A 15,434-nucleotide genomic window follows, 5' to 3' on the forward strand; every position below is an offset into this window, starting at 1 on the left:
AGGCCAGACAGCCCCTCTCCCTGGGAACAGGGTGAGCGTCAGCCTGGGCCTTATCCTGGCTCCCAGGACTCAGCGATGTGGGATTTGTGCTCCAGCCTCTTGAACCAAAATCCATGTTGCAGACAAGGTCACCAGTGGCTGCTGTTTGGATCTAGGGGTGGGATAGATCTAGCTGGATCTACTGGAGGCACCTTGCTCTCTAATGTGGAGGAAGTGGGGGGGGGGGGAAAGAAAGCCAAGCTCTTGGATAGCCTGTCAGTCCCCCACTTTGGAGGACTCCCCAAAGTAGTGCAGGCTGGGGAGAGTATAGCTCCTCTACATTGTGAGTGGGTCCTGAAGCACCTCCCTTCCTGTGGCAGCTCCATGGCGGAGCTGAGTGAGAAGGCAGTTGAGGAAGGCCCCAGGAGGCCTGGACTACAGGCAGAAGAGGGTGGACCCCAGACTTCCCGGGATGGTGTCTTCATGGGAGTGTGTTGCAGGCAGTACTGATGGGCCTTGAGCCCTCCTGCCCCTTCTGCCTCCCTGCTTTACAGAACTCAAGTCCTGGGGGAGACACACACAGGTGGGTTGGGATACCCAGGAAGCTCACAGAATCCACCATACTGCTGGTATTTGCTCCTACATGAGGGGCCATGCCCTACATGGGGTAGTGCTCAGTGTGTATGTGGGTGACCAGACATGAGCATGTCTTCCTGTGCATATCCACATGAATGTGTGTGTGCACATGCGTGTGTACGTGAACCTCCATGGCTTGGGAGGGTCTAAGAGTGAAAGGTCTAATTTCCCATCCCCCCAGACCCTGGTATGAAACTATGGAGGAGGGGCAGGGAACAGGCAGAGGAGGTATTTTCTGGGTGGGGACTGATGGGGTGGAAGTGGAGGTTCTGACCTAGATCACTCCCGAAAGCTTACTCAGGACCTTCTGTTTTTCTACAGGGCCCCCCGATACCTGCCCTTCTGCCCACCCAGTTGTACCTTCTCCATGTCTAGAACTTTATCCTGCATCTCTCGGAGGGCCCCCAGTGTCTCTGTCTCCCGTAGCCTTGATTGCTCCAGCTCTGTCTCCAGGTGGGACACGAAGTCCTCAGTGAGACGCGGGTTCTCCTGGAAGAGCAGAGGCCTCAGGCCATGTCTGGGGAGTGGGCAGCCTCCATCCATGCCAGCTGGCTTCAGGGCAGGCCTTGGGCCCTCTCCTCCCAGCCCCTGAGCTTCAGGTGTCCTGGACTGGATGCTTTGATAATTTGTGCCTAGGGGTCCTGGGCACTTGTGCAGCCAGCCTGACCTAGCCCTGGGAAGGCTAAAGGGGATGTTCTGAAGGGGACTTGCTGTGGCCTCAAGATACCCCAGAGACACCAGTGACTGATTATGGTTTCCCAGGATCACTGGTGGGGGAGAGGGCTGGGTCCTAACCACCTGGTGGGTGTACTTAGGGCTGTGAGTCCTGTCACTCCACCTTGCTCCTCTCCATCCCCCCTACTCCCACTTCAAAACAGCAAAGGATGGGAGGTTTGCAGGAATCACTCTCTTGCTCAGAGGTACCCCAGTGGGGGCCATAAATTGAAGGATGCTTTACCTGGGCCTGACAAAGGAGACCTGGCCTGTGGGGTGGGAGTCATGGCCCCTTCTCATCAGCTCCTGAAAAATCCAGGCCTGACACAGCAAGGCCTGGCAGTGGGGTGTGGATCTTTGATTTGGAGAAACCACAGGGTGCTCATACACCAAGGTCCCCCACCCCTAGGCCTGGAGATCTTGGCTAAGGCCTTGGCTGAGGGATTCTAGGTAATCCACTGCTCTTGGGGGTGGGGAGCTGCCTTGTTTTCATGAGCCACTTCAGCATGACACCAACTCAAATGATAGGGAAACCAAGGCTGGGCTTTTTCCACCCCTGGCATGATGCTGCCAGAGAGAATCCCCTGGCTGCCCCTGAGCTCTGGCCTTGAGGGGTTGCAGAGATACATGAGGCCATGTCTTCAGGCCCAAAGGGAGGCTGCTACAGGCAGGGGGGTGTGGTTCTGGAGGAGGTGAAGCCTGGCAGGGGCTCTGCACAGGGCCTGAGCCCATCTGGGTCAAGGCGGGCCACTGGCATGCATGAATTTCAGAGACCCACAATTGTCCAGGGCAAGGAGCAGGAGACCCTTGTTGATGAAGGGAGTGGTGGCTCCCTCCAGGGCATGTGTGCATAAGGGACCATCAGATTTGGGGGCAGTGGCTGCCTGCTGGATATAGCTACAGTAAAGTTTTAAAACCTCACAGAGAAGGGAATTCTTTGGGTGGAGTTGTGGCTCAGGAGCCTGCCCACCAATGGATTGAGAGTTCAGGCCCCACAACGGACAATGGTACCCTCTGACCACCACCTTGCTAGAGTACTGAGAATAACCCCCAATTACTCTGCTACTCTCTTCTGAGGACTATGTCCTGGGCATTGGGGAAAGGAGCTCTCTCCCTTCATGGCTGCTATCCTGGGAAGCCCAAGAAGCCTTCAGACCCTGGGGAGATGCATGACTTCCCCAAGGAGTGACTTTCCTATCTGCTAGGCCCCAGCAGTGACAACCTGGTTCTCAAGGGCCTCTATAATAAAGTTGGACACCCCATGAGGTGATGGGAACTAGAAATCACAAGACACCACTGAGTCCAGGGCCACTGGCTATTGGGCTATGAAGGAGTCTGCATTTGTCTCTGGGTCCCTCCCCCCAAAGGAATAGGAAGGCCAGGCACTGAGGCAGAGTGGAGCAGCACCCTGAAAGTAGCAGGGCATGGCCCTGACCCCACCAGGTACCTGCTGCTCCTGCAGCTGCCGGATGGTGCTCTGTGCCTTCTGCAGGTCCTCTGCTGCTGAGCTGCACTGCTGCCGCACCACTGCCAGCTCCCGCTTGATGACATAGTTCTCCTCTGCCTCCTGAGCCCGTGTCACCTGCCCCTGAGCACAGTGAGGATGGGGGGCCGTGACCCTTGGCTCCCATCCCAGGCCCTGCCTCCCGCCACAGGGGGAGGCCCACAGAAGAGCAGAGGTGGGAGATGTGATGGAGGGAGGCCTCTAGCACTTAGAGCCTGGGATGGGGGGCTCCAAACCCCAGGTTCCTTATGTGTGCATAAAGAGTCATCAGATTTGCGGGCAGTGGCTGCTTGCTGGGCCTGGGGATGGGGGTAGGGCTGGCAGTAACAGGAAACCTGGAGGAGCCCAGGAAGAATAGACCCAACAGGGTTCTGCCCCAGGTGAGGAGAAACGAGTCTTTTTTTTTTTTTTTTGACGGGTTCTCACAGTTGCTCAGGCTGGTCTTGAACTCTTGAGATCAAGGGATCCTCCTGCCTCAACCTCCCAGAGTGCTAGAATTACAGATGTGAGGGATTGTGCCTGGCCTAGAAACAAGTCTTTCTCCAGGGCCAATGGCACAGCAGAGGCCATCTCTGCCTGTTCATTCTGGACTCTGCTGGTGAGGGTGGAGGTCTGGGGACAGCTGAGGACTGGGCACTCAGGGCCATTTTTGCTGGGCAGGGAGGTGGAATACACCTCTCCCAGGGGTGCTTTCTGTAGTCCTGGCCTCTGGGGCCTCCAACTGTTTGTGGCAAAGACATCTCCCCCCAATTTGGGCCCCCCATTCCAGGCTCGGAGCCACGAGGTGGCAAGCGGAAGTTTCCAGATAAAGCTATTCGAGATGAGGTGGCAGCAGAAGCAGGTGAGCAAGAGAAGGTGGCAGGCTTTGCAGGTAGAAGCAGAGAGCAGCAGCGTGAGGGGCCAGAGGGGCAGGTATGCATGTGTGCGCATGCTCAGCGCATTGCTCGCACAGGGACCTGAAGCAGATATGCTCTTAGGCTCCCCAGCCCTCCTGGGTCCCTACCGTGTTCCCTGGAGGGAGGAAGCTTTCTGTACATGCGTGTGCACAGTCATACTCAGACACACAGACACATACACCATCCTTCTCTCCACTCACATGCCACCCTCTGAAAGTCTCTGTCCCCCAGAAGCAATCCTCAGCTGTCCCCATGCATGGCGCCAGGCCTGCCCCCAGAATGGCCGGGAAGAGGCGGTTACTGGCTGTCATGTGCAGGGACCAGGGGAGGGGCCAGGAAGGAACCCGGGGTTTGGAGGGGACAAAAAGCTACAGTACCTGGATTAACCTATCAGCCAGAGCAGCGCTCTCCTACCCGGCGAAGGGGTTTCCCAGCGACAGGGGGAGGAGGCAGAGCGGAAGTTGCGGGACAGGAGAGGGGGAGAGACAGACAAGAACCACTTGTCACTAATGCAGTGGACTATCTCTAAAAGCGGGGGAGAGAGGAGTGGAGACCAGAGAACCAGCAGGAGAGGACCCGGAGGTAGAGCCAGCTCCGTCCTGGAGAGGGGTTTGCGTGTGAGCGGGAAGGTCGGGGCTGTCCACGGCTGCGGGAACGCTGCAGGGCTGAGAAACCCACTGTCCCACCCTCCTGGGCCGGTCTGCTCAGGGCCAGATGGGAAAATTCCGCGCCGGAGCCTGCCTGAGAGAGCTTTAATCTTAATTTTAAGGTAGAACAAGGCTTTGGGGTAAGGGGAGTAAAATCCTATTAATGATCCAGCCTCTGTGCTCAGTTCTGCTCCCGAAGGAGGAGCAGAAAATGGGGGCGCTGGGGCTAGAGCTCAGTAAGCCCCCAATTCCAGCCCCATCTTCAACATGTTGGGGTCCAGGGTCGCGGCTGTGGCTCCCTAGTACGTAGCCACGCTCCTCCCCTAGCCGGCTTCTTTTCCTTTCTTTTGAGGGCGAGACATCCATATACCTGGTGGGGTATCTTGTGGCCCAATTACGGGCGCCTCCGTCAAAGCAACAGTTCTCTCCCACGCCCCGGCCCCACCCGAGTGGCCCCGGAGGGCACGGGACACAGATGGATTGCCGAGTTGGCGGATCACTGGGTTATAAATTGTCCCTAGCCCCGGGATTAATCACAGTGAGAGCGGGGCCTCCCTCCCGCATCATAGGGCAGCCAAATCAGGTTCAGTGTGAGGCTTGCGTGGGTGACAGCGGGGCAGGGCTTTTTGGTCCTCAGGAGAGGGTTAGAGGATTCGGGGCTCCAGGCACGCCCTCGCCATGCCCCCTAATGACCGTGCCCGAGGCCACGCCCCTCACCTTCTCCAGGGTCTCGATCCGCTGTTTCAAGAGCCGGTTCTCCGTCCTAAGCCTCTAAGGTGAGGGGGGGGAGAAGAGGAAGATCATGTCAGAACCACCACCAACTCTTGCACACATGTACCCCCCATTCACCCACTATCGAGGTGGGTCCCCTTAGGGGCCAGGCCACTTCCAGGCTCCAGGCAGGACAGAACAGAGCCAGCGTCTTGCGTTCTGGGTCAGAGATTTCAGAAAACAGGGCCAATTCCTGTCCAAAATGGTTCATTAAAAATAAAAACAATTAAAAGAGCAAACAAACAAACCTTGGTTCAGTAACATTAATGCTTTTGTGGTCCTGTGTGTGTGTGGGGGGCAGTCAGCACCCACACTCTCCTCAAAATACTGTCTCCCTCTGTGCTTGGTTCAGGCCTCTGCCACTGGAGAAGGCCCAACCGGACAGCCTCACCCAGTGCCCTGGGGCTCAATTCTCGAGGGCAGACTCATCTCAGAGTTGGGTCAACAACTACGTTTCTGTGACCCATCAAGAGCAAGCTGTCCCCAACAGTGGTCATTTTTCCCTGGCTAGCATTTCAGAGCATTCTCTCGCTTTCTAGTGTTATATCTAGTCTCCACCTGCCTCTCCCTTATAAAGGATGTACAGAAATAGTTTGGGTCTGTAGGTGAATGAGGGTCCTGCCTTTCTGTGAGTCATGCAAAATATTTCCTGGGTTTCTTCCAGGAAGAAAAGGCAATGAAAACCCTCAGAACATTTCCAGGAAGCAGCTGCGGTCAGAAGAATTACAACCTTGACTCTCCTAGATTCACATCATGGGTGGAGAAACTGAGTCAGAGAGGGGCAGGGCCTTGCCTGAGCCCCTCAGACTGGCTGGGCCAGAGCTGTTTCTGGCACAGGTCTCTGTCCCCTATGGTGATCTGGACCTCTGAACCCTGCCCACCCTGCCCAGGATTGCCCTGCCCACTCACTGGTGTCAACCAGTCATTGTCCCAAGCATAGTCATCCTTTCCTTGCAGGAGCTAAACATGCCTGACCAACAACGCTCCTTTTTCTCTGTATTTTATGATGCTTTCACATCCTGGGGCTTTGCTAATTCTGGAGAAATTGCCTCTCCCAGTGCTAGCTATTTTCCAGAAATAGTAAACAACCTACCTGCAAGTGCACCCTTCTTATCCAACCTATCAATGCAGCGTCCAAACCCTCACCATTTGCTTCATCTCTCAACACACCAGTATTTCCCTTGCCCCAAACCATCCCAGGGTCAGCTGTTGGAAAACTGGGGATCACCCCGATAGCCCAGAGCCAGCTGAAATGATTCAAAGTAGGCAATCCTAGGCCTGTTCAAACTTGCCTATGCTGCCTCCCTTGTTTCTTCTTGCAGAAGCCACGTATTCCCCTCACTCCTTCTGCCTCCCAACCAACCCTAGTATCCCGTGCACACTGCCTGGCACCGCCCACTCCTACTGCTGTAAGTGATGAACTCTTCTGTCAAAGGCAGTGGTATTCATGTCTGTTACCTTGCCTTGCCTGCTGCTTAAAATAAATCCCTGGTACATTCTAAAATGGGCTAAAGGTGAAAGAGCAAAGAGCAGGGCCAGGTGAGAAGGCAGCTATCTGCTTTAATCCTTAAGGCCTCTGGGGGCTCTCTAGTTCCTCTCAGGGCAAATCTCCAGGCTGCGCATATTTTCTGAGTCTGTGATGGTGTCCTTGCTTACTGCTGGACCCTCTCAGTCACCAGATGGGAGCAGGCCCTTGTCTGCCTATGAGCAAGTCAGACACACACGTTTGGACTGGCGCATCAGTCAAAGTGACATTCCTGAGAAAGGGGGATGCCCAAGAACTTAAGACACAACTATTTCTCGAAAACCTCCTAACAGGGACAGGACAATTATATACTTCAACCTTAGGCATGGGGAGCAGGTGACCTGGATTCTAATCTAGGTTCTGTCCCTGCCTTTTTAGATGAGATGGGAATGATGACAATGATGATGATGACAGTAATAATACTTTGAACAGCACAGCAAATGTCACCCTAATTTTGCAGAAGGGGACACTGAGGCTCAGATAGGCAAGTTCACCTGCCAAGGCCAAATAGCTGGTCCATGGTGGGAGCTGGGATTTGAATCCCAGTCTGTTGGACTGTCAGCCATTGTGTGGCTCTGCTCCTGAAGAGGACAGGGACAGGTTGTGTTGGGACTTTTGTCTGTGTTTGTCCCCATCAATAAACACAGGCCTGAGGAAAATCAGTGACTTGGCACATAGCAGGTGCTTAATAAATGCTTGTTGTGTGTAGACATGAAAGAACTAGGAAGGAGAGAGAGGCTGGGCATGCTCAGGGAACCTCCTGACATACAAGGGCTGGTGGCCAGGATGCTCCCCCGCCTATGATTCTTTGAAATTCCAGTGCCCAGGCATGCCACTGCCTCAGGCCTTTTGCCCTCAATTGATTTCCTGGGTTGGCAATGCTGGGAGGGCCATCTCCCCAGGTCAGCTGGTCCAGAGCACTTTTATATAAGAGTCTACACTCTAGTCTAGCGGTTTGTTGACTGGTTCCCTGCAATGCTGGGAGCCCCAGGAGGGCAAGGACCTTGACTGTCTTGTTTGCCACTGTGTCGCGAGAACTGCAAACAGGTCTGGAGGGGGCAGGCACTACACACTGGACTGGAAGGGAAAGGAAGGGACAGATGGGCAGAGGGACAGTCCCTCAAGAGCCTGGTGCTGTCCATTAAGGACAGCCTGGTCTGCCTGTGCACTAGGCAGGGCTGCCCCCTAGTGGCTGACCTCTGGAGTTGGGAGGGCAGCCCCCAAAGGTAGCCCATCCCTGTCCTTGCCTCCCACCACAGGCCAAGCCAGGCTCACTTTGATCTCGATCTGCTCTTCCATTTCCTTGCTCTTCATGGCTGCATACTCCTTCTCCAGCCTGCAGAGGGGAAAGGTCACCGTTGTGCCCTTGGGGACTCACCCCTTCCCATCACACCCCAGCCACCCAGCACTGACCTCTTCATCTTCTTGGGGTTGTACTTGACCTGGTAGGCCTTGAGGACCAGCTTGTCTGGGCAGCCGTCAAACTGGTGGGGGATGACCCTCTGGAAGTACTGTGGGGACACAGCCAGTCACCGACAGGCAAGCTCTGACCGCAGGGGACCACCTGAGTCCTGTTGCACACCACTGCCTTGGAGGAGGGCAGAAACTAGTCTGCCTGGGTGTCGCGAGAACTGCCAGACCCTGCACTGCAGACATGGGGTCTGCAGACATGGAAGTACAGTGCAGGGTCTGGCCTGTTGTGGGTGCTCAGTGAAGGAAAACCTGATGTGGGGAATGGGATGCAGAGCTGCTTGTGGCCAGGGTTGTTGTTTCCAGGAGAAAAGCAGGCTGAAGGGGGTCCTGAGAGTGAAGGCCAGGGGTGGGGAGCTCTGAGCCTCTGCAAAGGGTTAAGGTAAGCTGAGGGTGGACATGGCTCTCAATCCCCAGTCCAGCTGGCCCCCTGTGGCAGCTGTAGACAATGGACGTCCGTGTTCATGGACACAAGCGTGGCCTTTGTGCATTCTTCCCCACAGCCCCAGTTGGAGGATGCTGGGCAGGAGTAGGGGCTGGCTTGGTGGGAAATGGTGATGAGAGGCAGGCTGGCCTCAACACCAGGCAAGCTCGGGCGAGCAGGGCATGGGGCTGCCCCATACTCTGCATTCCCTCCAGTGCCCTTGACACACTAGGGGCTGGATCTGAAACCACATCTAGAGCCTGTGGTTTGGCCAGTGTCATAATTTGCCGTCAGGGTTTGGGGCACCCAGAGTGGGGGCAGGAAGGAGGCAGTGGGACCTCCCTGGGGTGGAGCTGGGCCTGAGCTTCCTCTTGCCTTGCTGCCAGGCTGCTGGCCCCTCCCATCCCCCACCTGGGTCTGGCAGAGCCTGTGGGCTCCTCAGAGCCCACCCAGGGTGTCTGGGGACAGGATCAGGGATACCCAGGAATGCCACCTTCCTCTCTTGAACCAAGACCCTCCTTGTCACTTGGGAGGGCATCCTGTGCCTGGGTTCCCCTGGTGGGGGGCAGTCCCACCACTCCACCACCCCCTGGCCCACCTGGGACATGCCCTCCATGTCCAGCTGCATCAGCTCTGTCTGGTTCACCTGCAGCAGGGCAAGGCCTACCCGGAACACGATCTCCAGCCCCTGCAAAGGTGGTGGCAGCCATGGTGGCAGAGAGTGAGTCTCAGATCCTATCCCCTCAGGGGGCTTTCTCACCCTTTCCCAGGACCCAGCCCTTTTTTCTGCCTGGTTGGAATGTTTCCATGGTAGGTAATGACTTGCTCCATTCAGAGCAGACTTGGTCAAGGTGGGGGGTCAAGGTGGGTGGCCCCACAGTGTCCTTACCTCATACATGAAGATGTCGAAGACCCGGGTGGCGACAGGCAGAGGAAAGGTGGTCAGGAAGAGTGTGAGGAACCAGGAGGAGGCGTACATGGATGTGTGGAAGCTTTGGGAGCGGAAGTGGGTGTTGAGGTCCGGGAGCTGTTCCTGCAGGGGGCAGGAGACCGGGCAGGCATGGTGAGGGGGATGCCTGGGGTGCTAGGCCTTAGATGCCCACCTCCAGGGAGCCTGGCCCTGACCTGCCTCAGGTAGCCCCAGGCTCCCTTTCTTAGTGCTCCCCAGACACTGTGACAGAAGGAAGCTGAAGCACCTGCAAGCTTCAAGTAGCACAGGGTGGGGACCCAGGTAGGAGTGGAAGCTCATGTGTCATGGTGCTTCCCTTGTGGCAAGCTCATGGGTCCTCCTGTGAAAGAGCTTCTGAGGGTCAGGAGGGTTGGTTCACTCCTCACGGCTGCTCAGAGAAGCAGAGTTGGAGTGTGGGTGGTTGGGGTCCCTGGCCCCTGTTGAGAGCCTGCCACGCTCACTCTGTTTTATTGGACTTGCCAGTCATTTGCTCACCTACGCCTCCAGCACAAAGCTTTGGGCACAGCAGTGTTTGAGTGCCAGAATTCCAGATAGCTGGAAAGTGGCAGTTAGCTGAGAAAACTGAGGCTGGAGAAGGCATTAGAAATGTGGGCTTCCTCCAGGTGGCAGGGGCTCTCTGTGCCCAGGGTTTTATAGAATATCATTTATTTGTTTGCCGGCTTGGTTGCAGGAGGTCCTGGCTACTCAGCCTCAGGTGGGATGGGGTCTTCCCTGCCACGCAGCCTGTTTATGGCACTGTCAGGCCCCCCTTGACCTATAACTATGCTACCCATGCTTCAGGACCAAGGAGTGGGCCTCTTGCTTCCAGGAGCATCCAGATCGCACAGCCCCCTGGTCACCAGGTCTGGAGCAGTCTGGTGTGTGTATATGTGTGTGTGTTACAGTATGTGATCATAGTGCTCTGTCTGTCAGCTGGGAGTGGGCCCTGTGGGGGCTGCTATTTATAAACAGATGTCTGCAGCTCTCCGGTAATCAGCCTTGGCAGGCAAACTCTACCTTCCCTCCTTCCACAGCTGGGAGCAGACATGGGGGTGCTGTGGGTGTGTCAGACTAGGGCCAGCAGCCCTGGGAGCCACCCCTATATGTGGGTAGCCCCATCTGGTTCCTCTAAGCATCCTTCAGGGCAGCTCTATGGGGATAACGGCTGCTTTTGGAGCTGGCACATCCAGGGGTGATTTCTTAGGCCTGGACTTTTCAGTTCAAGAGGTACCTGGGGACAGCCTGGGGTGTTAGCCATGTGCAGCTGCTGGGCCTCGCTCACCTGCAGCATGTACTCGAACTGGTAGATGCAGAGCCCCAGCTCGGCCATGCTGGGCTTGAAGAGCTCCCGGAGGCGGTACTCCTGCATCAGCCGCACAAACACGCAGAAGGCCTCCTCCTCGGGCATCTGAGGACACGGACAGGTGGTGGGGACTCAGGGTGAGAGGGTGCTCACTTCTCCTGCCAGTTGTGCATGGGGGTTGTTTCTGTACCTGGCTACCTGGACCCTCAAAAAAAAAAACCACTGGGCCATGTGGTTACCACCATTTCACTGCTAGAAAACCTGAGGCTGCAGTTGCCTGCACGGAGCCACCCTGCAGGAAATAGGGGACCTTGACCTGAAAGCAGGCCTGGTCCCCTCCAGTGCCCACTGTCTTGTCCACCTGGTTAGGATGATCTGTCCCCTCCCATCTGTGTCCTTCTCCCTGTTCTATTTTTTTTTTTTTTTAGAGACAGAGTCTCACTTTATGGCCCTCGGTAGAGTGCCGTGGCCTCACACGGCTCACAGCAACCTCCAACTCCTGGGCTTAAGCGATTCTCTTGCCTCAGCCTCCCGAGTAGCTGGGACTACAGGCGCCCGCCACAACGCCCGGCTATTTCTCCCTGTTCTAAACCCTCTGGTTTCTCTGCGGGAAACTCCCAAGCCCAATGAATGCCATGCTGGCTTAATCCTTGGCCAGAGGTCCCTGCCCAACTGGCTTAATCCTTGGCCTGAGGTCCCTACTCCTCTGGCTGCTGTCTGTGTCCTGGATGATACAGTGGACAGGACAGAGCCAGCCCACCCATGGAGAGGATGGAGAGGGAGGCTCTGAGAGGACACTGGATGAGGGACCCTTAGCATGACATGAGCCTGGCCCCTGGCCACCCACCTGCATGAGGAGCAGGCCCACGATGAAGGCACTGCCCTGGCAGTAGCCCACCTCCCGGTCCACCAGTGAGTAAGCCTGGAAGGGAATGATGGGGTGTGAGGACAGGGTCCCAGGTCCAGATACAGCAGGCTGGGGGTGCTGCTCCTCCCAGGAGGCCCCTGGCATGCACCTTCATGACATTGAAGAGGACCTCTTGGCCGAGGCTGTCCTGGCCCTTGAAGAACTCATGCTCTGGGTAGGTGCGGGCGATGTCCCTGCGGATCAGCTTCTCACACGGTGAGGACATCTTGAGAAGCTCAGAGTACTGGTTCTTGACCGGCATGTCTGTGGCGCTGCACAGGAGCTGCCACACGATGGCCCGGAAGTGGTGTGGGATGCCCTTGCGGATCAGCTCCTGGCCAGGGGGTGAAATGGAGAGTGGGAGGCCAGGGCTGGACTCCATGCCATTCCAGCCTTCCCACGGCCACCCAGACCAGCCCCTTAGGTGTGGTTTGCATATGCCTTGCAGGTGACATAGAGCTCATTGGCACCACTGTGCTGGAGGTAGAGGTTCTGCAGCCCCCAAGTCTTCATGGGAACTACGGGGCAGAGAGCAAACGGACACCTGAAGCTCTGGGTCCTAACCAGCCCCACCCCTCCCTCTGGTCCCTGTACCCTGGAAGGATCCCCCAAAGTACTTGCCCATCCCCACTGCTGCCTCTTTGCCCAGGTTGGCCCCCACCCCCCACCCCCTGTAGGCCCAGGCGCTGCCTGCTAGCCAAATGGCCATGCTGCGCCCCTGCCATCTGCCCTGCCTCCCCTGCCACCTTGAGCAGCTTCTCCTTCCTGCGCCGCCATTCCTCCCACTCATTGGCGATCCGGCCCCACAGGATCCACGTGTCCTCCTCCAGGTGGCTCAGGTTGGAAGAGGCGGAGGAGCTGGACACCAGGGAGGAGCCACTGTTCCTCCGAGAGCTGTTCATGGAGCGCATGGACTTGGAGTCGGCCTCCAGGAGTCTAGGTGGGAGGGTACAGCCGAGGGGGTGCCAATGAATCCCTGGAGACAGGGGCCCTTCATAGATGCCTTCCTCCGGGGGAGGGGGGTGTTGTCGCAGAGGACACCAGGAATTGGGTCCCTGTTGTTCTTGCTGAGTGAACTCGGCCACTCACCTAACCTCCCTGAGCCATGCCCTTACCTGTGGCTACTGGGGGCTCCACTTGTGTGTTCCCACACTGCTCCCAGCACTGATCTCAGAACCCTGCACCTCATTTAATTTTGGGTCTAACCCTATAGGACAGGTTTGTGACACCTACACTTTTAAGGTGAGGTGTGGGTAGAGCGAGTCCTGCCCACGGCATCCAGCTAGTAAGGGGCTATAACAGCTGTGTGTTTCTGACCTTTGACACCTGGGGCCTTGCTGACCCTGGGGAATGGCCCCTCTCAGAGCTGGCCAGATTCTCAAGAAAGGAAATGACTGCCCGTGCACCTTTCCCACAAAAAAAACCAATCCAGAGGTCACAGCTCAGCCACCTCCTTTCCTGGGCTCTCATACTCTGGGCTACAGTCTCCCTTGCCCTGATCACCCCAGGGCTAGGTACCAGACAGCTGGGGATTGGCCCCTAAGTCCCACAGCCTGCTGAAATAATTCACCCTAGTCACTCCTAAGCCTGCTCACCCTGTCTTACCTGTTCTTTCCTGAGGAAATCATAATCTTTATGTCCATGGATTCCCTAGCTTTCTCTACTTCCCAACTGGCCCTGGCACTGCCCTGTATGGCATTGTGTGGTCTTGGGAACCGAGTAATAAACTATTATCTTTTCAAAGGCAAATGCTTCCTGACCTGTTGGTCTCATAGTACCATAATAATACTAAAACTTAAACATTTTAAAATGGGGCAAGGCCAGAAAAGGAGAGTAGGGAGACTCAGCTCTAGAGCTGGAGGCTTTAGCCTCCTCCCTCCATCCCCGGCCCATCAATAATGGCCAGACTCAAAGATTCACTTGATCTCTCCAATCCTCGGTGTCCTCCTCTGAACAGGATGAAAGGAGATGTTCCTTGTCAAGCACTTGGTGTGGCTGTTACCCTGTGCAGAACTGAGCCCGGCTCTGAGTATAAAGGGGCACCCAGGAGCTCCTGCATGGGGCCTGGGCTGCACCCTTAAAGCCCCTCCCCATACCCCTGAACCCAGGGCCTAAACTTACCGGTTCTGCTCTTCGAGTTTGGCCAGCAGCTCCAGCTCATCAGGGCTGAGGTTCTCAGAGTCGGAGGTGGGGGAGCAAGTCGGGGCTGACAAGGCCTCCTGGGATGAGGAGTCGGGGCTCAGAGTGGGGCTTGCCATGGTGGGCAGACTCATCAGCTGTGTGAGGGGCTGGTTTACAGCTCTGTCTGAGGGCCAGAGATGCATGTGGTCAGCATTGGGTGGGTGCCTACCCTGTCCTGCCTGCCCACCCTCAGGACATTTCCTTGCTCTGAGCTTCCCACCTCTGCTCTACCCCCTCCATGTACCCCTTATCCCAACACGCCCCAGCCATGCTGACAGCATGTCTGCTCCTTCTCTTCTAGATCCTGGTGACCAAAATCCATGCCTTTGTAGTCAGGTCAGACATCTGGAAGAAGACAAAAGGACCATGGCCAGAACCTGAGCCATCCTGATGTCTATGGGCAGGAAGGCCAAGGCTCAGTTTGACACCCCTGAGTCTGCAGCAGGGCCTAGGGCGGAAGTCCCTGTCACTTGTGGCCTCAAGGACCCTGCTGGGACCTCAGGGCACAGGAGCCTCTGTTTTGGTGGCCCCTTCTGACAGCTTGGTCCCTGTCTCCTGATGCATCTGATCTTCCTGTCTCATCAACCAAAGTGGGCTGCTGGCACAGCCAGAGCAATTATTCTTGACAGTTGATTGTCTGGCACTGATGATGGCTGGAAAAATGACTCTCCTTGGGCTGGGAAGACAGGGACACACCAAAGTGCTGGCAATCTGTGCCCTGGCAGATGCAGAGCACAGCTGTGAGCTGTGATCTGTGCCCTGATCTTGGCCTGCTATGTGCCAGGTAAATTCCAGGCACATGTCTCCTATCCTTTTGGGGTATGGTCTGGCCTGGTCCTTCTGGGGGGGGTTTCAAGGACACTGGCCTCTTGCCAGCCTGGTGGGAGGCACATCATCACTGCATTGAAAGCAAAGGCCCGAGGCTCAAATGGACCTCTGTCTGTGGAGTGGCTCCCCCTCCACAAGCTGTGTGACTTTGGGACAGTCACTTGGCGTCTGAGTCTCCATAGATAGAGCTCATACAGGGCCTACCTCAGAGAGTAACTGCCACACATAATGTGGTCAGAACAGCATCTGACACTTAGTGATTGCTCCAGAAACATCAGACATCACTATCCACCCTGACCCCAGGTCTCCTGGGTTCTATCCTGGCCTATGTGGGGACTGCTGGAGGGGGTGGTATCAGCCTGGTAGGGGGCTGTAGGCATCAGAAGCAGCGATGAGCCAGGGGCATTCAGGATCATGGAGGCAGGAATAAAACCCTACTCCTGTTTCACTGCTTTGCCAGCGCCCTCATGCCCACCCACTCCCCTGTATGCTGTATACCAGGGGCGTGCATGGTGTTGCTGGGCACACCCTGACCTGGCTCCAACAGTTCACCCCATACAGGGGATCTCGCTGGACCCTTGGAGGGGAGTATCTGGTGCCCTAGGCAGTGACAGGACTGGAGCAGACCAGTCTATATGTGTGGCCACCCTGGGTGACTGAGCACCTTTCCTACAGCCTAAATATCCTCTAGCCAATACCT

The 15,434-nt window shown here is 56.3% G+C and overlaps 1 protein-coding gene across 3 annotated transcripts in view; it reads right to left on the reverse strand.

Annotated features, from left to right (window-relative positions):
- Positions 1-15,434, reverse strand: part of EVI5L (ecotropic viral integration site 5 like) — a 30,574-nt gene that overhangs the window by 2,932 nt on the left and 12,208 nt on the right. The window contains exons 2-14 of one of the 3 annotated variants that reach the window (XM_053582620.1): positions 13,847-14,030; positions 12,472-12,661; positions 11,835-12,059; positions 11,666-11,740; positions 10,798-10,923; positions 9,456-9,599; positions 9,165-9,254; positions 8,086-8,183; positions 7,948-8,008; positions 5,094-5,147; positions 4,107-4,139; positions 2,777-2,917; positions 976-1,104 (exon numbers count right to left, since the gene is read on the reverse strand). In XM_053582620.1, coding sequence (XP_053438595.1) covers positions 976-1,104; positions 2,777-2,917; positions 4,107-4,139; positions 5,094-5,147; positions 7,948-8,008; positions 8,086-8,183; positions 9,165-9,254; positions 9,456-9,599; positions 10,798-10,923; positions 11,666-11,740; positions 11,835-12,059; positions 12,472-12,661; positions 13,847-13,998 — 1,518 coding nt within the window. In that variant the 5' untranslated portion in view covers positions 13,999-14,030. The remainder of the gene's footprint in view (positions 1-975; positions 1,105-2,776; positions 2,918-4,106; positions 4,140-5,093; positions 5,148-7,947; positions 8,009-8,085; positions 8,184-9,164; positions 9,255-9,455; positions 9,600-10,797; positions 10,924-11,665; positions 11,741-11,834; positions 12,060-12,471; positions 12,662-13,846; positions 14,031-15,434) is intronic. The other 2 variants (XM_053582623.1, XM_053582621.1) reach the window with 2 other exon arrangements.

The sequence above is a fragment of the Nycticebus coucang genome, chromosome 3 (genome assembly GCF_027406575.1).
Source record: "Nycticebus coucang isolate mNycCou1 chromosome 3, mNycCou1.pri, whole genome shotgun sequence".
Classification (NCBI taxonomy): Eukaryota; Metazoa; Chordata; class Mammalia; order Primates; family Lorisidae; genus Nycticebus; species Nycticebus coucang.